Source organism: Rhinolophus hipposideros, assembly GCF_964194185.1.
Source record: "Rhinolophus hipposideros genome assembly, chromosome: 6".
In the NCBI taxonomy this organism is placed as follows: Eukaryota; Metazoa; Chordata; class Mammalia; order Chiroptera; family Rhinolophidae; genus Rhinolophus; species Rhinolophus hipposideros.
This window is the reverse complement of record NC_138052.1, coordinates 52991073-53016191: the sequence shown is the minus strand read 5'-3', so window position 1 is coordinate 53016191 and position 25119 is coordinate 52991073. Positions and strand designations below refer to the sequence as shown.

General features: G+C 38.8%; 1 protein-coding gene across 3 annotated transcripts in view; it reads left to right on the top strand.

Moving 5' to 3' along the window:
* Window positions 1-25119, top strand: part of PDE11A (phosphodiesterase 11A) — a gene marked incomplete at its 5' end in the record, with an annotated part of 327465 nt that overhangs the window by 231241 nt on the left and 71105 nt on the right. For 2 of the 3 annotated variants that reach the window (XM_081051500.1, XM_081051499.1), the window contains 4 exons: window positions 609-755; window positions 1015-1122; window positions 15618-15727; window positions 24030-24120. In XM_081051500.1, coding sequence (XP_080907626.1) covers window positions 609-755; window positions 1015-1122; window positions 15618-15727; window positions 24030-24120 — 456 coding nt within the window. The remainder of the gene's footprint in view (window positions 1-608; window positions 756-1014; window positions 1123-15617; window positions 15728-24029; window positions 24121-25119) is intronic. The other variant, XM_081051501.1, reaches the window with a different exon arrangement.

Here is a 25119-nt window from a genome sequence, read left to right as displayed (position 1 = left end):
GAAGCTGAAAAATACTGCAAATTTATTCCTTCAATGAAACACAGGCTTAAACTAACCCTCCAAATATCTGTTTTATTAAGAAAACATATTTTGCACCAGAGATGTGTTGTCTGATCCTTTCCATCCTTCTCAATATACAGAACATGTATGTAACAAAGAGCACGTGCACAGGATGTAAGGATACAAGAAACAAGGCAAAATGGTGTATACCCATGTCCTTCTGCTGAATAGCAACAATTAGAATTCACAGCTGCTGGCTGCCCAGATGTTTCTTGCATTTAGTGTTCTGTACTGTGTATCAGAATGTATTATATGACTGTGGTTTCAGTAAACTAGACAGCTTTGTATTCTAAATTATGCAGGCTAGATCCAGTGCGTATATTTTTTTCTTCAGATTAGCTTCTCTCTCTCATCCCCCTTCATTTGCTTGGGGCATTTGCAGTTCAGAAACAAAAGACATTTCCAGCTCAGAGTTTAGCTGTATCAGAGTGTAAGTGTAGGTCAGGTCTGATTTATGTGGCATGTCTGATAAGCAGGAGAGGAAAGCAAGATGAGGGGTCTGGGAAAGCTGGTGAACTTGGCTTGACTTATGCCTTTTGCTTTTGTAGGCAGCCAACATCCCTTTGGTGTCAGAACTTGCCATTGATGACATACATTTTGATGACTTTTCTCTTGACGTTGACGCCATGATCACAGCTGCTCTTCGGATGTTCATGGAGCTGGGGATGGTACAGAAATTTAAAATCGACTATGAGGTAAGATGTTATGTGTTGGGTGATTCCAGGAGTGCACCTGGAACAACGTGGTAGCCACTCTGAGCCTCAGGTTTCCCAAACACAAACTAGGGATGGTGATATTTTCTCTGCACACCGCGTGAGATTACTGTAAAAATTACATGAGATGTCCCGGGAAGGACTTTGATCATTAAGGGTTACTCAGACATAAGGCATCGTTTTGATAATGGTCCATTGGAGACATACAACTGCCTGATTCACCTCCCCGTTCCCATTTCAGACACTGTGTAGGTGGCTTTTAACAGTGAGGAAAAATTATCGAATGGTTCTGTACCACAACTGGAGACACGCCTTCAACGTGTGCCAGCTGATGTTTGCGATGTTAACTGTAAGTGTGTTTAGTGATGGTGGAAGTTCATTTGTCATTATGTGGCCCTACGTGCCTTCTTTCCATTTCTGTGTCTGTGACAAATTGCCATGTGATTTATTTTGCATTGGAACTTACCTACCCCGGTTATTTCACAGCAATGTCTGAGCTTTAAAGCTGTAGCACCACTGACATCTTGAAGTAGCATAGTCTTGGAATGATTGCTTGAGCCTCTTTTTAATGTTTTATTTTGGGAAACTGTTCTTTTTACAAAAGAAATGCTTAGATTTTCAAGGTAATCTTTCTGCAGAGGATATGGGGATAAGTAACTAAACCAAGAGATCTCCAGATAAGACTCCCTAGGCAGGTGGAAAACCAAAGTAGGGAGGCGTGAACATTACCCACAGAGACACGGGAATCCTGAGAGAATGCTTCTCTGGGAGAATGCCTGGGGAGGCCAAGGGGAGAGAATGCTCTCAGGCTTTAGGGATGCTCCAGGCTTAAAGTCTCTGTTCCAGGGGCTGTAATCCAGTGAAGATGGCCAGTCTTTGTTATAGAAATAGCTAGGGCAGCTGGCCAGAAATAAACCTTGGAATTTAATCTAAAAGCAAACATTGTTGCAAAGATTGAAGCAAAATCCTCTATTCATCTCCACTTGCTGCCAAGAAATAAGGCTTACTTTGGCCTTATTTGTACTTAGATGGTTAAACTATCATCTAGTAAAATGTTTCCTGGCTCAAATTTATTGATTTTTATTAGCCTCATGGTTATATATGCATACAGATGTATACATACATGTGGGTATATATGTGTGTAAACATATTTACTATACAGAAAAAAAGAGAACACAAGTTTTGGATTCTCATAACATAAATCTAAATACCATACATCACTTCACCCAGATTAAAAATTAAACCCAAAATAGGGAACTCCAAATGACATACATTTTTCTTAGGTCCAAATGAACGAAGACTATTCTGCTCCCTCCTCATGAAATTCTCTGCCCTATTCTCTGCCTATTAAAATTTTACTCATCCTTTAAGGCATTGATCTAATGCCAGTTTTTCCACTAAGTCTTCCCTTTTCTCCCCAAGCATCAATAATTACTTATTTCTCTGCACAGTGTCTGGTACAACACATCTTTCTTTCTGCCATGTATTTTAAGTTACAGTCTCTTATTCTCCTATAGAGTAGGCTGCTTGAGCCTGAAGAGATAATTTCTTGTTCTGTCAATAACCTTCACTTATTTGTTCAACATCCATTTATTGAGAGTCTTACCAGCGCCTGGCACTCTATCATGCACTTCGTAGGTTTTCAACAAATACATGTTGGATTGACTTGGACTCAAATGTGCATATAGCAGAGAAGATAGGACCATAATGTCTTCACTGTTATACTCAAGGTCTTGGGTTTCTTTGAATCCTCAACTGCTTAAGGGAGCAAGCAGGCTAACCTGGAAAAACTGGACTGGTCCCGTCCTTCGGTAATATATGCCAAGAAAGCAGTCAGCCAGTCAAGTGAGGAAGAAAGGTGCTTTGAACTGTGAGCCTTAATTGCTCAAGTGCCAATGTTGCTTGAAAATATTAGGTTGGTGCAAAAGTAATTGTGGTTTTTGTAATGGTTTTTAACCTTTTAAACTGCAATTACTTTTGCATCAACCTAATAAATAAATAAAGAACCACGTTCATCTTGCTTTTTCATATAAAATCTCAGGAGACGAGGAATAACTTTCTTGTGCGACATTCATGTGTCTGGCACACAGAGGACGTTCAATAAAGAAATTATTAACCTATTATTTTGGAGAACCTACGGATTTAAGGTGAATTGCCAAAATAAGTAAGCAGGAAACTTTTTCAAGGAAGGAAAAGGAATGGCTATGACACTGTGAGTTAGAGATGTCAAAGACAGAAACAGACTTTATGAAAAGCCTTAAAATTGTTGGGATGGGGAAAGCTGGCAAGAGCAGCAGGATGAAGGTGGTTCATTTTACTGAGGAGTAAAAGGGAATGCGTACCCCGTTGTCTTCAGTAAATGTTTCCATAACATGGACAAACTTGATCCTTTCAAGAAATTGAAGAAAACAAGACTCACAAACTATGTCACCACAATGGAGGTACTCAATGCCAGAATATTTCAAGGGTATGGTTATTTTTGCAAGTCTACAATCTTTTTGCAAGTGTGCAACCTTGAAGAGTATCACTGTTTAGAAGATTTGGGTTCTGTTTTTGTATTAATGCCAGCACCAAAAGAGAAGAATTAACTGTTAGAGTTCTCTTGGAGGTGGAGGGGGGAGGGACTGCAAAATAACAAAATATATTGGTCAATGTTATTTTTTTCTCCCTCACATTGAACTGAGTAGCCACATCTGGAAAAGATATTATTTTCTGCTCATTAAATTTTGTTGAACTTGACCAAGGGCTACAATAGGTTGAAAATGTCAACTTGCGTTTGTCCTAACAAGCCGTCTCTTCTCCAGCTTGACCATGGGCAATCTGGTTAATCAGAATTTTTTAAGAAATAAAATAATTATTGAGTTACCAAAGATTACTTGATCAGTGAAGGAAAACATGAACTTAATTCATTCATCAATTCTAATTTCTGGAATACCACCTCAGTTTATGGCAAAATGATAACCTACTTTTTTCCATGAATGGATACTAATGCGTTCCATGAATGGACTATTAGGGTATTTCACTGTTTTGTGCTCGTCAGTGGTTCTATTTCTATTCTAGTTATATCATATTCTATTTCAATGTGTTGAGATAGAATCAAAATCTGTATTAATCTGGAAAAAAAAATCACCTTACACCAACCACTCAGCCCGTCACAAAGCTAAGAAAGCATGACACATGTACATGGAATTTCCTCTAGATGGCACTCCAAGGCAAAGTTTCCCAGCCAGTTGCCAGAAAAGGGAAAAAAACCTTACCAACCTTCCCTGGAAGTGTTCTTTTCCTTCTAGGACAGGAGCTACTGAGGCACACCCCCCCACACTCTTTTCTTAAAAGAGACACCAACAAAGCCAGTCCGTACAAAAAACGTCAAAAAATGCCCCTCCTGTCAGACGAGACTTGTATTATAACTGCCTCCTTGCCCACTGAGCCGTTAGCATGAATAATAAGGCATGCTCCCTGTGACTTGACATCTGGGGTGTGTTATGTTTCTAAGCCCATTGTCTCTGGGAACGGGAAAATGCACAGTTGTGTGTCATTGCTGAGCAAATTATGACACCATGTACACCAGGACAAACAAATTATAAATATATGTACCAGCTTCCTACCATTTAACCTTAAAATTATTTCACACACAGAACATAAATTTATTGATTGGAAATTACATTTTGCAAAAATAGTCAACCTTACATCCAGGTAACAAAGCAGTTTTGTTCCTTTGGAAACATTTTTTTAAAAAGAATGAACTGCTTTGTAGGATAGGCAATTTTGTATAAAATGATGGAAATTTAGTTCACTGGGAACCCTATTAATGACTTACTCATTTATTCCATGCCTCTGGCCTAAAATTCCAGATTTTTGAAATGAAAGCTTCAACATTGTTCTTTGCTTCTAAGGAGATATTTAGGTAGCTAAAATTTAATATTTAAAATAAATACAATATGTATGCCAGTTTCTGTTAATAAAAACCTGCAAATCAAGAATAATTATACAGATTCTTTTTTTATGGAAGCCTGTGGAATAAATATTCCATCAAGCACGCACATAATGAAAGATGCTAAACACATTTCTTATATTCACAGTGCAGACCAGATAAAGGAAACAGCTATGCTTTTGTTTGTATTCTGTAAAATAAAAGGCACGTAGTGATGCCAAGGTTGCAGAGACATTTTTCGGTTTTATAAATGATGTATGAGCACTGACAGATTTTCCAGGGGGGAAAAAAGGTTTCCTTAAGAGTCAGTATTCTTTACTATCCCATAAATGTACTCCTTAGCACGTTGGGCCCTGCCCTGCATCCTATATGGCTCAATAAAGATTCACTGAATGAGTGGATTTAGTTTAGGGTAATATTATTAAGGGAACCATGTTGCTCAGCGTCCAGGTTTTTTAAAAAACTATACAATGATGAACTATCACTGCTAGAAATCTTGTTCTTTCTTCATATCACACCAAGGTTCAGCTAGGGTTCATATAGAATATTATGATCTTGCAGAATTCACTGGATATGAAAAGAGAAGAGCACATGATCACATTAAAATTTATGGTGGTGCTGGCAGCATGGCACTGGTGGGGAAATGCAGTTAAACACTAATAATAACCAAGTATCACAGCAAACACATTGACACCCCCTGACATTTACTAGGGGCTTCTTAAATCTTAAATGTGGAGGTAGCATGTTTAAGTCCATATTTGTGTTGTCACCAAGGTTATTTTCAGAGATAAGCCAAGTCGTTTTATTGATAATTCAAACTAGAGAGCAGAAGGGACATTTAGGAAGAAAAATCTGTCCTATTCACCAGCTTGAGGATAATGCACTGTCTGCAGTCTGCCGTGTTCAGGAAAGTCCTTGATTTTTGAGGCAGAAAATTTCCTCGGAAAGATCTTAGAAGCACAGCAGGAACTGTTTTTCCCCCACCCCAAGGATAGAACCAATTGAATTTTAAAGTAAAATGTTTTGCTCGATAACCAGAATCCTGATTTCAACAGAAATAGAATTTCTTTTAGACTGTAACATTGGAAGGTACAAAGAGATCTACATGTTTTGTTCTATAACTGACTACAATAAAGTAACAAACAATAATCATTTATCATCACCAAACATAATTTTACATTGCATTTCCTTATAGATGTAAGTGGTAACTAGTTATATTTGTTCTTAAATAAATGGCATCATTATCATAATAATAAAATAAAATCTGCATATTAGAAAAACCAATTATTTAATCTTGTAGGTATACCTTGATTTCTAGTGTAACTTCAAAAATGGCAAATTTTTAATTTAGGGAAGAAGTGATTTTTAATGTTATGTTTTTGCAGAACATCAGCACTGGGCACTACAAATTAACTATGGAACTAATCAATTTGACCACAGTGTGTATATTTTAGACTCTTGCCTTTTAATCTTTAAGAAGGTTTTTATTTTTATTCTTTCTGGCCACATCTCAGAGCCCCAATCAGGTACTCCATGTTTCTAGCTGACATTCCTTTTATCTGCATTTATTTTACAAAAGGAAAAAGGCAAAGCCACACATAATTAAGAACCCGGTGTGCTAATAACCAAACATACAATTGGGCAGAAGGATAATCCAATCCATTTCCTCACACAGGAGAGTAACCTCCATAACTCACTTTAAGCGCTGCCATTCATGAGTTATGGGTCATTCCCTTTCTAGTGAAAATAAATTCTTCCACACCATCAGCCAGAGCTGAATATTTTCCTTTGGACATGTAAATTATAAAAGGGTATGAACATAATCATGTCCGGCATTTTGGGGAAAGTGTAAGCTCTTGCTCACGGACAGAGGCTTATAAGGAAATCTATGTGGTTTCGGGACCGAGGCTGCCTACTTACAATACAGGATTTTTTATTAAAGGGAATTTATTCCTGAGATTTTTATGGTGTTGGTAAACTGCTTAATCTGTCACTTTGTGTTTTATGACACCAGCCGAATCTGCCAGGTCAGGGAGACCCAGCCACACAGCCATGGTCTGTCACAACCTCCATATTCTGTGGTTTATGACTTAGTAGTGGCACTTTCTTGGGGCTGAAACCTAAGGGTGTCAAGTTGGGAGCTTTAAAAAGTTTTAATTTTTCATGAATCTCATGTTTAATTTTGGCTCAATGATGGCTAATAAAAATTTCAGTTAGTTTTGAAGAGGCCTTATATCCTTGAAATTCATCAGCCTGGACTCTCATGGCACTTGGAGAGGGCTGTCACTCTGCCCATGTTGACCAAATGGCGTGCGTCATTTTCTATAGTCACAGACCACAAGTCATATTATATATTCAGTTCACTAATAATTTATCATAAAATATAAACTTTATCTGTGAAATGAACAAAACATGCTATCTTTGTCCTCAAAAAAATCCTATAGCACATATATCCTTAGTGTTGAGAGCTAAGTCCTTAAGACTATAATATGCATTTTCTTGTTTCTTTTTGAAATACAGTAGGTGTGCTACATACATAGAGCTATATTTATTGTATTATCCAATTTGAAGTAGAAACCCCATTTTTTTCATATCTTATTAAGATATTTACGCTGAAATTTTTCTTGTACCATTTGTATATCTTTATGCACATTTTATCAAAATATGAGAGCAGAGGTAAATTGGTCGATTTTTATTTGACCACATCAGGACTTCTTGAGAATGAAATTAAGAGTATTGACAGATGCTAGAGGTTTGTTTTGAAATACTCTAGCAAACAAACAAAACAATGCATGTGAAGATATAGATGAAACAAGACTGGCCAAACATGGATTCCTGTTGAAGTTAGGTAATGAATACATGGAGGTTCATTATAGTATTCTGTTTTGTGTATGCTTTTAACTTTCCAAGATAATGTTTTAAAAATTATGATAACTAGTATGTAGGATAAAAATTAAGTCATAGAAATGGTTAAAAAATAACTCAATAAAATTGATTAAAATCAACTCAATTTTTTTATTCATGCATCATTTACCCAACATATATAATTGTACCAGATGCACCATTAAATTTGTGCTGCTTTGCCATTCTGAGATTTACACGGGCAAGCATTTGCAATATGATTTGAGGTCGAGAGACAAGATATGTCCAAAACATGACTTATGCTTTACAATTTGATAATAAGTGTCTCAGAAACTTCTGGTTGTAAAAGGAAGTATTCAAGTGTAAACTGTAAGGTCTTCCCAACTCTGAGCTTGATAAGGAAAGGATCATTATAGACTTAAATCAATATTTAATCAATGCCAAATCAATATTTGCTTGCATTCATCTTGAGAAGAAAGAGAAGCAAATTTGATCAAAACTATCCTAGTCCTGTGGATAACTAAACCAACTACAGCTGCTTTGTATTGTATTGCATGCTTTGGTGAGGGAAACATATAAACGTGGTGCTGGATGGTGGTCTCCTAATAGCTGGACAGGTTCTGGTGTCTGGACCATAAAATGGGGCTGACGTGACTCTTGTTCAGCCTAGCAGACCCAAATATTGACAGACAAACATTACCTTAAACACCAAGGGAGTATAACCATTAAATCTAGATGTTACGGTTTGTCCAGACGGTTATAGTCACAATAGAGGATTGTAGTTGTGAACACCTGTACTTCTCCTGGTGCTTTCATCACACACTATGTCTGGTTGGCAAAGATAAGATCTTTTTTTTGAAAAGAAGATAGGATATGGCGTCAAGTAGTATACATTTATTTGTAAGCCCTATTGGTAAGCAACTGAAATCTATTTCCACCTTAAACTTGATCAAGTCCTCTGCCTAAAATCATTGCTTTGGAGCATATTGAATAGGTTGATATCCATCAGCCTGATCCTCAGATTTGCATTTTGAGAGGTGGACATTCCATTTTGAAGCAAACAAAATAGAGTCCCAGAAAGAAACATGCTGGGCTTACTGTAAATGCCCATGACGCCCAAACATGTGCCTTAACAATTCTCTCACCACTCTGATCCACTCACAACTGGGATATGTGCTGGATTGAGTGGGTGATTGAGGGCACCTTTCTCATAGAAAGGTGGGTCCTTGTTAGGAGATTTAAATTTCGCAGATAGACAGTTCATGTAAAGGACGGTCTAGCGGAACTGGGCAGCCACCAACATTACAATTTGGGGCATTTTTTTTTTCTTTTAGAAAACACGAGCACCTTATATATGACATTTTATAGTGAAGCCTTCAGAGAGCAACCTTTGGCTAAAATCAATTTGATTTTAATACTATACCAAACAAAGGCCCCAGACAGTGACCCTGCAACACTGCATAGCAGAAATTAAGAAATGCCATAAATTAAATGCTTCCTCTGTAAATTTCACCTTTCAGCCCCAAGCTCACATCACTTTTGAGTTGAAGCCACCTACAGATCAGTGGAGACATAATGACACAGATTAGGGATATGGTATGCAGATTCTTCTAGATGAAGCACTTCCTCGAGAAACCATGTTCTTCAATACCCCTCAGTATGGTCTGAATCATTCTCTTTGCTCTTTCTATCCAGAAGAAAGAGAAAGATGATGGGGAGAAGAAAGACTCTACCAAAAAGCCATCATGCTCTCTCTCAACCTGAGCTAGTCCACTGAGGGCTCCATTGCAGTGCCTGGCCATCAGCATCCATGGAGGAACATTCAGAGCCAAGATCCTTTTTTGCTTTGGGATTTCTGGGAATTTCCAGGACATCATTAGATTCCCTCTCTCTTAGTCTGCCATCTGCCAGACCTCAGAATCAACAGCACGAATTCAAAAAATTCCTCATCGTTCAGTACGTCTGACAGCCAAGTTCAAAAAGAAATGTGAAGGCAGAATTTCTGGCTTCACTTTCTTGGATTCCCAGGCCATTGCCACATACATGGCAAAGGGATATAGCCCATGATACATCTTCTCCAGAAACAAAAGAGGGGCAGCTAGCCACTTTCACCATTACTTTCTTCCACAAATTGCAACCAATGTTGTGGTGGCTTCTCACTAGAAAAGGGCGCCCATGGCACTGTTCTGGTTAGCTAGAAGTGTGACAGACTATGCATTCAACAAGGGTAACCACGCCTGTCTTCCACAGTGTTCTGTTCCAAGTGTGTGAACGGAGTAAAGGCTTAATAAATACTTTCTCAACGAACAAATGAATGGATGGACACTTTTCAGGATGTCACTATTTTATTCCAAGCTAGGATAGTTTGATTAAACATGGGTTTATTCTTTAAAAAAGAATTCACACACAAACACACACACACACACACACACACACACACATACTATATATATATATATATATATATATATATATATATATATATATATATATATATGAATAAATGTTCTTCGTGGAAATTTTTGGCACAAAGGAAAAATTTTTAAGTCACCTGTGATCCCACTATTGGTAACATTTTGATGTGCATCCTGACAGTCATTTTCTGCATATATTGAGACATTTTTAAGTTGGGATGGTACATACAAACCATTGTATCTGTCTTTCCTCTCTATTATCTCATTTGTAAAGCACTGTTTATTATCAGTTACATCTTGATGCACAAGAACCATTTTTAGGCTCAAAATGCCCAATGGCTTGCAATATCAACCTCTTACTATTCAAGGATGACATCCTTCATAGAATAAAGCACAGACCAAGTGGTTCTTTAAAGCCCTGTTATCTAACATCCTGTCATCACAAGTGTTAGGCTGCACAATGGCACCTGCACCCTCACCTGAGCAGCGAATAGCACAGTGGATAAGAACAGACTGAGGAGCCGGCTCGCATGGGGGCCAAGACTACCTCTGTGACCTTCTAGCAGTGTAATCTAGTGCCTCCATAGCCTCATGCATAAAAGGGGGAAGAGAAAAAATATCACCCTCACAGGACTATACTAAGTGCTACAGAAGTGTTAACTTCTATCAGTATTATCCTGAGCCTCTTTTGTCAGATACAACAATTGCTTGATACACAATAAGCGCCTAATAACATTTTTGTTAAATAAACAAAGCTTCTCTAGCATCATCTAATATTTACATTATGGATTTTACAGAGCCACAAAGCAGCAGTCATTTTTCTCTGGCCATGATAGTCCTCCATTCACTGACACAGTACAGGATCAGCTTTGATTTAGGGACATATCCTAGCTGGTTTAAATTTTGTGTTGACTAAGTGATAGGAAAGTACTGGGCAGTCTAGGGGACCCTATGAAGCAATGTTACTGTTTGGGAGGAGTTCCAGTGATTATATGCTACAGAGGCTGGGGGTAGGGTTATCCCAGCATATGTGTTAGCCCAGCAAAGGGCTGTCATTGGAGGCCTGCTCACAGGGTCGTCACAGGCTTCTCTGGAGAGGGTGACGTGGGAACTAGGCCTATCTGCCTTAACTGTCTCTTTACCTAGACATATTGTATTCACTGCTGTACGTTTCTGATATGTGGGAATACAGGTGAGAAGATAAATGAACATTAAGGTCAATAGAATCCATAATTGGATGAGAAGCAGAAAAGATAGTTTATTTGAAAATAAAAGAATAAAATAGAGTCAAGAATAGAACAAATGCATTAAAATATACCTTTGTTGCCACTCTGTTCTCCTTTGAAAATATATTGTCTTCAGTAGGCAGTTGATTTTTTTCTCAATGTGAGTAAGTGTAGGTCGGAACAGATAGGACCAGAAAGAAGATGGATGAGGGTGGGGGAGGGGCAAATGGACACTTAGTGGCAGGTGGACTCTTTTCAGGCCTGACGACTCTCAGAAACCATTTACCAGGCAGCTCTAAATCACAGTCAAGAGATAGGTGCTGCTTCAGTAACTCAGGTATCACAGTCGAGAGAGGTAAATATGTTTTGTATGACTGGGTGTGTGCTGTACTTCAGGGTTTCTTTATTCTGAGGATTCAGAGGTAGGCTCCATGGACTTTGAACACCATAAAAACATAGAATAATTTCTGGGAAGAGGGTCCATGGCTTTCACCAAATTCTCAAAAGTATCCATGATACAAATAGTTTAAGAACTAGATGCTGGATTTTCAGGAAGGGAGGCTGGGAAGGAAGGTGGTTGTCTTCCCAAGAACATTATAGTACAATATATACCATCATATTATACCATAAAATATATACCATCATGTTAGATAATGCGTGATGACTGATAGCTTAAAAATGAATTGGGATTTTGATCTTGGGTCTATTACATGGCATTCAATTTTAACTTTTAATTAAATCCATAATCAAATTACCTTAGTTTACCATTATCCCCATCCCTATTCGTACTGTTCTAATTCATCAGCTAGTTCTAATCAATAGCATTTTCAAAGGTAACATCTTTTCAAATTTCTGTGCTGTTTCATTGTTGTTCACAGCACTAATTTCTGTAGTATTGTTGATAATTTCTTAGTTGATAGACTTCCAGGATTTACTTAGTATTTGCAAGATCTAAACCCAAGTGAACTGACTTACAGTTTCAAGATGACAAAGATATTGATCTCCTCTTCGCCTTTCAAGTCACCCCCAAATAACAGGGAGAACAAGAAATAGACACAAATTCCAGCTGTCATGGCACTATAATATATAAAGGCAGAAAATGGAGGAAGGATAGTCCACAGCTTAGCAGAGAAAAGGGAGGTCCAACCCCAGGGCCTTAAGGGTGAGTGAGTAGAAGAAGGGGTACACATGAGAAACAGTGTCCCCCCAGAAGCTGTCAAAGCGCAGGAACTGAAGGCATCAGATGCCACAGAAGTGGGATGAGGTGAGGCGAGTCCACAGTCCACACCCCCTATCCATGTAGTCAGAGGGCTACTGTTCCCTTCATCTACTTAGGAAACCAAAGTATCTGCTGGATACTCAGAGTATCTGTTGGAGAAACTGCCCCCCAGACTTGGGGACATCAGCAAAAGAAAAGTTAGGGTGAGATACATCCTGAAAATAAGAGAATTAAGGGAACGTCTACATCCTCAAAGGTGAGACACTCCATTCTCTTTTCTCAGAATGCTAACACCTGTGTTTATGCCATTTCCAAGCAAGAGACTGAAAAGGCCAGAGGAAATGAGTTTAGATACCAACATTTGGGGGTCTCCAGCAAAAAACCAGCTGTCCATCTGCTCACCCTGTGTCAAGGGCCCAACAATCTACGCACCATCCCTGTGCACTGGTGTGTGATGAACACTGCAATGCTTTACTCTCGTGTGAGTGAACTACCAGGCACTTGAGGAAACCACCAAACACAAAGAAAAAGTTCAGAGGAAACAGGCAATCAGGAAGCAAAAGATAATTTCAGAGGAATTATAATTAATATCCTCAACAGACAAGAGACAACAATGCATTAATGAGAGAAGAATAGTATGCTATTAGAAAAAGAGCAGCAGATAAGAAAATGCTTATAAGTGAAAAATATTATTACTCCTAGGATATAAGAGAGAAAAACTAATCATGGACAATGGAAACAAAAAGGTAGGAGAACAAGGAAATCAATACAAGAAGTCCAATGTCCAACCAGTTGGACTTCTACTCAAATAGGACAGAAAAAAAAATAATGAAGAGGAAATTATTAATAAAAAAGAAAGATTACAAGAATGTTGTACTGAAGAAAAAGCGAATCAAGCAAAATGGGGAGAAAAGTCCCAAACCAAAGCATATCTTTGTGAAATTACTAAACCCCAGAGATAGATGATTCTAAGAGAAAAAAAATCAAGTAACAAAGTATTAGAAAGAAAAATGACATATGTTTTTCTAAAGTAACTTCAGAAGTTAGAAAACAATAGAGCAATCCTTCAAAATTTGGAGTGAAAATGTTGCCCCCAAAAATTATTGGGCAAGCTAACAATTGAGTAGGAGAATAGGTTAAAGACATTTTCAGTCATGCAAAACCTCCAAAAAATAAAAAATTAACTCCCCTACTGTTAAAAAAATTAACACCCTTCCTCGTGAAGCCACTGGCAGAAGTATTCCTGAAAACTGGAGAGTAAATGAAGAGAGGTTTGGGATGCAGGAGATAGGAGATCGCAAGAGAGGAAAGCTGGCAGCAGAGAGAATGCTCAGACTATATAAAGCAGGGTCCCCAGTACAAGAAGGGATTTCTGACTGGTTGCAGAGTTGTGTAAGATGTGAGAAGACGTATATGTTCAAAGAAATCTTAACTCCAGGGAAAGAAAACATTTACATAAGAAAGGAAACAATTATCAGATACTAGCTGACTTTGCAGTGAAAAGTATTTATAGAGTGATCATCAGGAAAGCACTGTATGAGACCGTGGGCACACAGCATCTCTGTGCCTGTTTCCTCATCTGTACCTGAGGGTAATGATAGTTCCTACCTCACAGGTCTGTTATGAGAATCGAATAAGTTACATAGTTGTAAAGCTCAAAGGAGTGTGTCAGGTACATGGGAAGGACTATATAAATACTTGATGAATAACTAAGTGTTAATAACACATTGAATACTATTTAGAAATGTGGTGGAAAATACCTACCAAATTAGGTAAAGAAGAAAATGGAAAGTGGTTGCCTTTGGGAATCAGGAAAGAGAAAGGATGAGGGACTGCTGTTCTTGGTTCTAAGTCTCTTACAACAATTTGAATTTTTTAAAAACTATTGCATGTAATACTTTAAGTAAAATAAAATTAACTTAAAACCAGCAGCTACTTCCAAATTTTAAAACAAAAGAGCACATGTAACTTTGATATGGGCTATTTCATCCCCTCCCAGACAATTTAACATTCGTATTTAGTATGCAAATGAAATTACACATTTCTAAATGTAGCAGTGGACCCAACTCAACTTTTAAAAATAAAATTGTCAGCACAGAAACTTCTTGAATTAATTCTACAATAAAATCGCAATTAATTAAAAAACAAAGTTTTTATTGATGTAAAAGAAGTGTCTTACACATACTAGCTAGTGATCCTAGATTTGGGGGAAAAACACACGTGAAAACGGAAGTGATGTGAACCCTCCCTTTCCCTTATTCTTGCTCTCTGATGGAGATTTTAGTAAGTAATGAAATGGGAGACTTACAAAGTAAAAGGAAGGAGACATGATGGCCTTGGAACAAGATCATGCATAAGACCTTTTTCAGAGGTTTGCTTCCTCCTCCAAGCTGATCGAGGGAGAGCAGGAAGCAAAGAAGCACTGCTGCTGTGGGTTGCACAGTGACATCACACTACGCCCCAAATAAATCATACCACGCCTGTACGTTTCACAAGCACGCTCCCACAGGATAATAAAGAAAAAGAATTCCATGTAATGGACGCTCCAACTTCAGGTGGCTAATCCTCTGCCAAATTCTAGTTTTCAAGACATGCACTGCCTTATTATCTGTATGAATTTAATCTGTCCTCCAGGCTACTATGAGTTCTGGTATTTACAAGATAACTTCCAGAATAGTATCATGTAACAATTTCAGTACTTCTAAGTTGCTTCTCTAATGCAAAACACAAAAAACAAAACAAAACAAAAAACTGTGTTTTCTTTGGCCGGCTTTCGTTTGAGTGGCAGCCCATGGATATAGCATTCAGTTCTTAATTCACCCCTTTTTCCTCCACCACTAGATGCTTATCAATGAAATGTAGATTCACAAAACACATTTTGCTCTGGGCCTTTGCCAGACTGTCACTGTGTCTGGATAGCACCGCCTCTTCTCTAAAAATACAACAAACCCCGAAGTTTGTTCTGGTGTGCCAGCGTGAGCCACTGTGACAGTGAGCTAATTCATCACTGCGGGGGACCTTAGGCTGTGCAACTGACCACCCAACTCACTGTCATCGAAGGGAGTGGCAGTTAATCATTTCCTTAAATGATGTGGGTATGAAAACAGAGCTGACTGTCGCTCAACCGACAAACCTTATCCATCCTCCTTGCCCTGAGTCGTGACTGTTGCCATTTTCTCTTCTTCCCAGACCGCTGGGTTTCAAGAGATTCTGACCGAAGTGGAAATTTTAGCGGTGATTGTGGGATGCCTGTGTCATGACCTTGACCACAGGGGAACCAACAATGCCTTCCAAGCTAAGTAAGTGTTCTAATTGTTGTTATTTTAATGCATTTGCCTTTCGGTTCCGAGCCAAAGGTGACGAGTGCTAAAGAGTAAAGCATTAATTTCTGGCATCTGAGGCCAAGGCCAGGCCGGCTTGGGCGTGCGTGTCATGGGGCCCATCCATCTTTATAATTCCCTATTCTTCTTTTAATTGCAAATTTGCCCTTCATGTCCTGCTTGTTGATTTGGTCTGTCTCTGTTGACCTCAGTCAGATGACAAAGCTCAGATTTTAGAGGGCCTATTTTTTTTTGTCCTTCCAGAATATTTGCTTTCATGGCATTTATAAGCTTCTTGGATTTGCTACTCTCAAATCCAAGAATAGTTTTAAGATTATTAAAATCAAAGTGGTCTTAGAAATTTTATGAAGCAAAATATCTCTTCCTTCCCCAATAGAATCTCTTCCAGGTTCTTTTCATGCTGAATCTCATATGATCGGCAGAGAAGTAATGATGCACGAGGAATAAGGTCTCTGCTCCTCCCCTGCCTCCTCCCACGGAAAGGTGGGAAACAAAGGAATTACATCAACACTGGGATGTGTAGGTTCATGATGTGCTCAGACAGAATCATTTGTCCCTAAGCAAGCTGAACTGGACAAGCTATCCGTTGCTTGGTGACTCACACTGAGGCCAAGCCATAGAATTTATGGGTGCCAGAAATAAGACCAAAACCTAGATCTCCTAACTCTGGTATTGAGGGTCCAGTTTTAATGTTCTTTTTAGTACCTGTCTGCAAACAAAATATGTGAGTTCAGAGGCTGCAGAAAAAAGTTTGGGGGTGGAGAAGTAAAGGAAGTCTTCAACAATGTGGTAACGATTTCAAAGCCCCCATATAACAGGTGTACTTCCATAATTTGCGACATCAACAGATCACTGTGTGTCAACAGCTCACCACTCTTTTTTGTTCCACCAAAGCACCTGCCTATTAAAGCCGTGGGGTCCTGGCTGCTTGTGTTTGCTTCTGATCTAGGAAATGAATTTGATTGTGTGCCCTTCTCTGTCCATCCTGGATCTTACAGCCCATCACATCAACTCGCTCTTCTCAATAGCCTATAATTTCTTGGCCCTCTAACCCTTCTGTGACATCCACTCTGCAAACACTCAGCCCCAATTCAAGTTAATGGTTTAATTTCTTGCTCCTCTGCCTAGACTTTTAAAGGTTTCAGGAGAAAATGCCACCGTTGTGAAAGTCTGAGATACACCAAGTATACATTCTCCCAAGTCAGCCAGATGCTCAGTACTCCCCAGATTCTCTGTCTCTAGCCAGCTCTGCCCCCCATTGCTCTTAGCAGTTACATACAGTGAATGCTCTCCCTTCTAAACCGTTTCCTATCTACCACCTCCCCTGTTCCACTCAGCAGATCACCTTGCCTCCTCCTTCACTGAGAAAATTGAGGCCATCAATCGAGAACTCTCTCAATTTCCTCCCCTGCCACATACAAACTTATCTGTCTGGCTCCATCCTTTCCTCCTAACCTCCTATCTCAGTGAAAGCGCTGTCCTTCCTCTTGTCTGAGGCTAATCCCTCCACCTCAGCTTTGGATCCCTTCCTTGCTCCCTCCTCTGAGACCTTCCTCCATCAATCTTCCTCTCTCTGCCCTGTATCTTCCTTCCCCTTTCTACTAGCTCTGAACATCCTATTCATATGAACAATTCTCGTCCATCTTAAAACACCCACCCCAATCCCTACTTCTCCCTCTAGCATCTGTTCCGTTTCTCTTCTGTCCTTTTAGTCAATCTTCTTGGAAAGTTGTCTGTTCTTTGCCTTCACTTTCAGAACCCCTGCCCTCCCACATGGCTTTGAGTTTGGCCTTGTCAGGGCAACTGCCCTCAGTGATCCTGTCAGCATTCCCTTTTCTCAGAGCTCTGGACACTCTTATTGTCCCTCTTGCTTGACTCTTCTTGCCATGAGACCTATTTTCCACTCCGTCCTTCCTAGAACTGTCTCTCTTCCATTGTCTTCCAGACAAAGGATTTCATCTAGGCTTCTCTCCTCCTGCTGTAGCCGGCACTGCTGACGTCCTCTCCCTTTGCCCTCCTGCTCCACACGATCCTTCATGCAGGGTCTCCACCGCTCTGCTGAAGCCCCAATCCCAGACCGTTGTGCCTCATGCATAAAAAAAAGATAAATGTGTTAGAATTGTGTCTGTAAAACAAGAGCAAGAACCTTGTGTGTTCCTATAAGGGTCAAGTGTACAATACTTGTACTGGGATACCCAGCACCACCTCCCCAGCGGGAGCCTCTGTATCACACTGAGAGGAGCAGCCCTTCTTACTAGTTGACCTCTCAGCTCTTTGGACCAAGAGTACACACCTAATCAAAATCCATCTAATCGTATTTTATCGCTCAGGAATTTGAAGCTGGATTACCATGATAATTGACTCAGTTAGCTGTTGCGATCCAAGCCGCAGATCCGTGTAGACTTGAGAAGTGAGGCTACCTTTTAGGAAAAGCTATGAATGACCACATCCCAAGTGGATAAGAGAAATAAAAAAGCGAATCTTCAGAGAGAAGAAAGTAGATACTCGGAGAGAAGCAGAAAGAAGAGACTATACAACCTTAGAGAAACAGAGATAAAGCAGACCTGATTCCTGGCTTTCCATATCTCTACTCCTATTTCCAGGAGACCCAGCCATACTTGTGATAACTGAGCTCCCTCAGAGTTCCTGGCACCATTTAATCAACCATTTTTTAGTGAAGCTGGTTCTAATTCATTTCTGCCCTTTGCAACTAACAGGCCCTGAGACAATGAGAAGAACTACAATTTACTTGTTCTTTGCTATCTTAAGCACCCACCCACATACGTGGAGGGTAGGTATTTTCGTCTCCGTTTTAGGAGGAACTTAAGGGAGGAACTAAACTTCAGGAAGTAAATAACTCGCCCAAATTCGTACATCCAGAATATGGCAGAGTGGTGTTTAGAGCCGAGCTAATTCCAAAAGCCATTCTTTAACCACCACATCATACTATCTCCCATGACCAGTGATATTTATTTTGGGCCTTTGAGCTTCCAGTTTATTGGCTGATTTGCCATATACATGAGCTATGAAAAACTAAAATATGTTTTGAGATCCAGAAAATCAAGATGTGGAACTATAAAAATCATTAGAATTAAACTAGACCTTGGTACTAATATTTTTCAACACCTTAATTTTACAAAAATGAAACTGAGATACCCAAATCCTAGGTTACTTGCATAAGATTAAACTGTTTTCATACATATTAGATAGGTATTAAGTCGCTGGTATGAAAACTCAAATTTCATTTCATTTGTTTATTTTTTGCATCCTCACACCATACGATCAAGTCTGCTTATTCCAAGATGGTCTGATGTATATCCTCAAGATGACTAAGGAATGGGATATCCATTAGTCCTGCCTCTATCTGTTGGAACTTATACCCCTCGTGCCACCGCCAACCAACCACAGTTATTAGGTTGGTGCAAAAGTAATTGCAGTTTAAAAGGTAAAACATAATTGCAAAACCTCAATTATAAAATTTCCTTTGACGATGTATGCTGATAAAGACCTTTTTTGTCATGGTAAAGGAGATATCTCTGTATTGATTAGAGTAAGATTTATTCGGTAAGTGTGCCACTGTTTAGAAAATCCCTAGGAAGAAATCTATATCTTTATTTCCTTTCTTATTCCCCAATAATTGAGTGCTTTCTATTTCCAAGGCACTGTGCTAGGCATTGTGGGAGAAATAAAGATGGATAACAAACAGTGCCTTCCCTGAAATTATTCACAGTCTGATTCCCACCTTTCAACTGATTTGGAAATGGAATTTAAATGCACCAATTATTATGTAAAGCAAAACATATGCTACCTTTTTTTTCATATATAAGACTACAAAAAAAAAACAGGAGACATTTAGCAAGGGACAAATTACTATATAAAAGGCAAAATGCCCGTACAATAAAAAGTTGTGACTTTAGTTATAGCACGATATGATTTATTCTCTTAGCCTTTCTGATAAGTGAACCTTTGCATTTTCATATTTTGTTCTTAATTTTTAAGTATTGGAGTACGTGCAATGAATGATCAATAAGAGAGGGCAGCGATCCCACAGTGCTTTGAAATTGCTGTTAACACCTCTCTCCTGTTTTCTCCAGGGACAGCATTTCCCACTCATCCCCCTCTCTATTACAGCTGCCCCTGATGATTAAATATCAGTACCAAGCAGCTTTGTAGTATATTCTCCTAGGAGACTTCTTCTATTCATTTCTAGCATAATCTCTTATACTCATTTCTTGGGAATGAAAACCCATCTTGTCGCTTTCGGCCAGGTCCCAGAAGTGAAATACTGGGGCACATTAATCTGCAATGACAGCCTAATCCCATTGCTCGCCACCTCCCAACAATTCTCAATTTCCTAATTACCTTTCATAGTTTTCCTTCTTAAAGTTTCCTGTTAAGTCATGGCTGCACATTTCCGTTAAGTCACTTTTTCAAAGCATATGCATAGCTCGGGAAGTTATGAAGGTACATTTCCATTTGCACACTTCTTTTTTTGGTGCCTGTGCAAAGTGCTGAATGCCTGTAGGGACAGAATTTTCACTCTGACTTTTCTTTTCAATAAGTTTCCCCGCAGTGTGCTGCCTGTCTGGAAAGGAAAACCTTTAGTATGTTCGGATGACCTAATCAATAATAAGCATCATGAATAATTGCATGCATAAATATTCCTGTGCTGATGGAATTTGGAGACTCTTCTCTTCCTCCTCTCTCCTCTCTACACACACACACACACACCTGTGAATATGAATATATATATATATATATATATATATATATATATATATTTACTATTAAAGTGTGTTTGCCCCAAAGCTACTTATATGATGGATATACTTACCACAGACAATTAAAATGAGGTGTGGTGTTAAAGTCAATTTTTTCCATAGGTTGATTTGGGGCAGTTTGGGTTTTTTTTTTTCATATTTTACATGAAAAAGTGGAAGTATGCCTTTACACAAAGTATACTGGGAAATTCTACAGTGAGGAAACAGTTTAACTTTTTAAACCCAGCATTTCCCAAACATATTTGACCATGGGACCCTTTTTATTTCTGCTCATAATGCCATTTGACATACCAAAGAACTAGTATTCTGTAGAATACTTTTTGACAAAGTTTATCCTAACAGATACGTTTTTGCCACTTAAAACAATTTTTATCAGTGTAGACTTCACTCTTGCCATCCCAGGAAATTCACAGCGTGTGTGTATACCTCAGGTACAGGCAGAATGCTCAGTGAGACTTGGCCTCAGAGAAAAAGCACCAAAAGGTTTTGCAGTCTTAGAAAATCTGACAGAAACCAACTCTAATAGTGTATATAAAGAATCCATAAAGAAATGGAAGCATTCTTCCTTAGATGATTTTATTCTAGAAAAGTCAAAGTAGAGTTAGGGCCATGTTCCATTCTATGAATGCTAAGATGGCACCTTGCTTGCAGAAAGGTGAGCCTTGTTAGTGTAAGTCTGGTCAGAGAAAGTCTCCTACACAGTTATAGGAGACTGTGAACTTCCTGAGGGCAAGACGATGTCTTCCTTATCTTGGTAATCCACATGCTTGCAGCCTGGCATCAGAAGTCATCAATACTTGTTGGTTGAATGAACGTTAGATGAATGACTGAATGTATTAGTTAATTCATCACAGTGTCCTCCTGAACTTTCATAGCATTTGTCTGGTTCAGTGGCAAAGTTTTATTTTTGTGATTAACTCAGTATTGTGTGAGGGTGAGGAGAACATACGATGGAATTGAAAAAGGGAACAAAGAGGGAGTCTGAGGCTGAAAATGCTCAAATCACAGGCAGTCACCAGCTGCATTTGTACAAACACCCTAAGAGTCCTTCTGATGAAATGCAGCAGTTCAGAAGCCATGTGGACCTGGGGAAGAGGGAGAAGGGCAGCATAAGAGGCACCAGTGTATTTGTTATAAGCTGTTCCCCAATTAAGGAGGAAACATCCTACGCATCCTGAAAAACTACATATAAAATGATTTGTGGTCGTCTAGCTGATTTAACTTTATCAGATCTGCTAAACCAATGCGATAAAGGAAGAGGTCAAGATGCAAAAATATTACCCTTCTTTACACCAATGACTCTGTTATCAGGATTCACACCAGTAAGAGAGACATCTGGGGATGGATGATTAGTAGAAACAAATCACAGAAGTCTGAGCCTGTGGTTAGCAGTTACCCCAATAGAATTCTGAATTATGAAATCTTCTTTTATTGATGACAACCATCTTGGCAAAAATTGAGAATGGAATATCAGAAATGTATGAGTTATAATTAGTTTTCTCTTTATGTAATGAGAAGAAGCTTAAAAACTTGGATTCTAATCCAGAGCTTTACTTACTAGCTTTATGACCTTGGAAAAGTAGCAGAACTTCTCTGAGCCTTGGTTTCCTCATCTGTAAAGTGAGAAGACAATACTATTTCATGGTCATTGTCAGGACTAGATGAAATAACATATGAAGTTGTTAATCCGTTGCCTAGTGCATGATAGGTACTTACTCAGGATAGCTATTATTATTAATAACATTATTATAAAATATGTTAACACACTTATTACTGCCAACCTTCCAATTTTAACTATAATCTCTAGACATACTACTGCAAGCTTATTAGCCAAGCAGCTAATATTCTTTTAAGCACCTACTCCGTGCCAAGCATTAGGATGTGATATGCGTATAAAACATCCTAGAAATTCAAAAGCCAAGACAAATATAGCCAAGACATAATATAGTGTGCTTTTTGAAAAACGTATTTTCATAAAAATGAACTCCATGTTAGAAAAATAGTAACTAACATTAAATATTAATCACCGATTACTAAGATTAGCCTAACAAATGTTCACTTATTAAATGATATAGATTAAGGTAAGATTTAAAGAAATAACACATGCCTAATTAAAATCTAGTGCCCTTTTTAAGAACCCCTATTCATAATAATCCCTACAGAACCTACCCGGCTGTGTGTTTTCCAACACGTGGTCAGTTCTGAGTCTTTCCAACTGGCCACGACCTTGGGCCACCTCACACTAGAGGGCAGCTGGTGACTCTGTGAAATCCTTCACAGAGCATTTAGATACAGTGTTTGCTCCTCTCACTAGCAGAGCAGACTGTGAGCTGTCAATCTCCAGTGTTTCCAAGTTAAGGCTAAATTGCCCTTTCAATGTCCAAACTCCTTGCAATGAGTAAGAAAGAACACAAGAACTTGGATATGTCTTCAACAGAGTCCTATGATTGCACTTTAAACCCTAGGCGTCTCTGGGTCTCTTTTGAGTCTTAAGATGATTTTAATCCCACACCAATAGAATTGGAAATGAATACACTTGAATGTTTTAAATAAACACTTTGCCGAACTGACATTGTTGAGGAATGGTTTGTTCTACGTAAGCAAAATGTAAAGATAATTCAGAATAATACTTTCAAGGATCAACTAACATTTTATTTATTTAAAATGGAAAAATCTATATGAGTTTTAACTATTAATATAGACTACAATCTACTACATGCCAGGTACTGTGATAGGCACTTTCAGATATTTTATTGTATTCTCATAAATAACAGGTGAGGTGGATAGTATTATCATAATTTTAGAGACAAAGAAACTGAAGCTTAACATGACCAACTAACTGCCCAAAGCTATAATCAAGAACGGAGGTCTGACTCCAAATTTAGGAAACTTTCCAGAGTTCTACCCTGAGATATTACAGTGGGACTGTGGGCTGGAAAACCTTAGGAGAAGCTTGTAAACCTTACATGTAAAGTTGATAAAATGTAAAATATTCACAAGGTCTTTTCCCATGAAGAGTCAAATACATTTGGTAAAAGACAATTGTTCTGGACACTCAGAAGTTGTGTAAGATTTAGTGTATGCAGCCTATCCTGATCCCCAAAGCCAGAAATTATGTCTCTTGTCTTCAAATCACCCACTGAGCATGGAACACTTTGTGTGGTATTTGTATTGTGTGTTATGTGCATTATTTTCCCTATGATCACATTTCATCTCCTTTACTATTAAATTTCTTAGAGTCATGAACTATGTCTTATTCACTTTTGTATCATCCACAACATCTAGCCTAACACATAGAAGGTTCCTGAAAGGTTGATTTAACAGATTAGTGAACTACACAAGCAGTCACCTGAGAGTGTATCTGCTCATGTATCGGCCCTTGGCCAAAGCACGAGAAGCAGTTTGATCCAAAGAGCAGGTGTTGGGTGATCATTGACAGGTAACGGGACTCCATCACTGACCCTTCTGGTCTCTTTCAGGAGTGGCTCTGCCCTGGCTCAACTCTACGGAACCTCTGCTACCTTAGAGCACCACCATTTCAACCACGCCGTGATGATCCTTCAAAGTGAGGTACAGACCTAATGTCCTGCTTCTTTCCTTGACACAAAGCCAATGGAACTATGTTTCCAACCTCTCTTTCTTTGTAGTGTCACAGGTAGACACAGAGAAGTGGAACAAGATTTTTAAGCCCAACTAAAGACCTTTCTTTCATGGCTTTTTATATTCATTCAGATGCCTGAACAAGGATCTCATTCCATTTCTACCTGAGCTGATTCATTTGGATTTTATTATTTGTTTGGAGGCTTTTCAGATTCACTTGGCAGAGGTGACTGCCAAGGGCGTGTCACCTTCTGTAAGGGGGACAGATCCCACTAACTCAGTGACTCAATCCAAGCAGTGAGTGGCCCAACCTTCCCATTTTGTGAAACCCGAAGCCATTTTGAAAGATGGCAGAAGCAGAAACAGGGTGAGAAAGTTACACTTTATTAGCACAATTGAGAAACCTATAAAAAATAAAAACTTTAAATTGCTGGTGGGACTAGTTTGAAAGTGTGAAGTGCAGCTAAACTTGAGACCCAGGGCTAAGGCCATATGCCTTATTTTGCTGCATGTGGCATTGCAGGCCTTGGAAATACTTTTATACTTTTAGCTCTCCATAGAGAAAAAGAAAAACCACTTACTGACTCTGGCTGAGGCATGTATAAGTTTGAAATTGCCAGGAAAGGATCTGTTTAATTTTCTACAGGCGTACAGACTTTCTTTCCTTTTTTTTCTTTGAGGCCAGGAAGGGATCATCTGTTCCCCATTATTTGTCAGTTCTCTAGCTGTGCCATTAATTATTATTATTATCATCATTAAGGCCCTGCTTCGCTAGAATAGCATCATTAAATATGGAGGTTTTTTTTCTTCCAGTCTATCTTGAGAAAGCATGTCTTTTGCAATACCATGAAAGCTTTCTTCGACCCCATAAAGGAGAGTCAGCACTCCGGAACCTGGATACAGCTGGGGAAGGATGATCCCACCGGGGGAGATATATTTTCAGTTGGGAAGGAAACATCATGGGTCAGA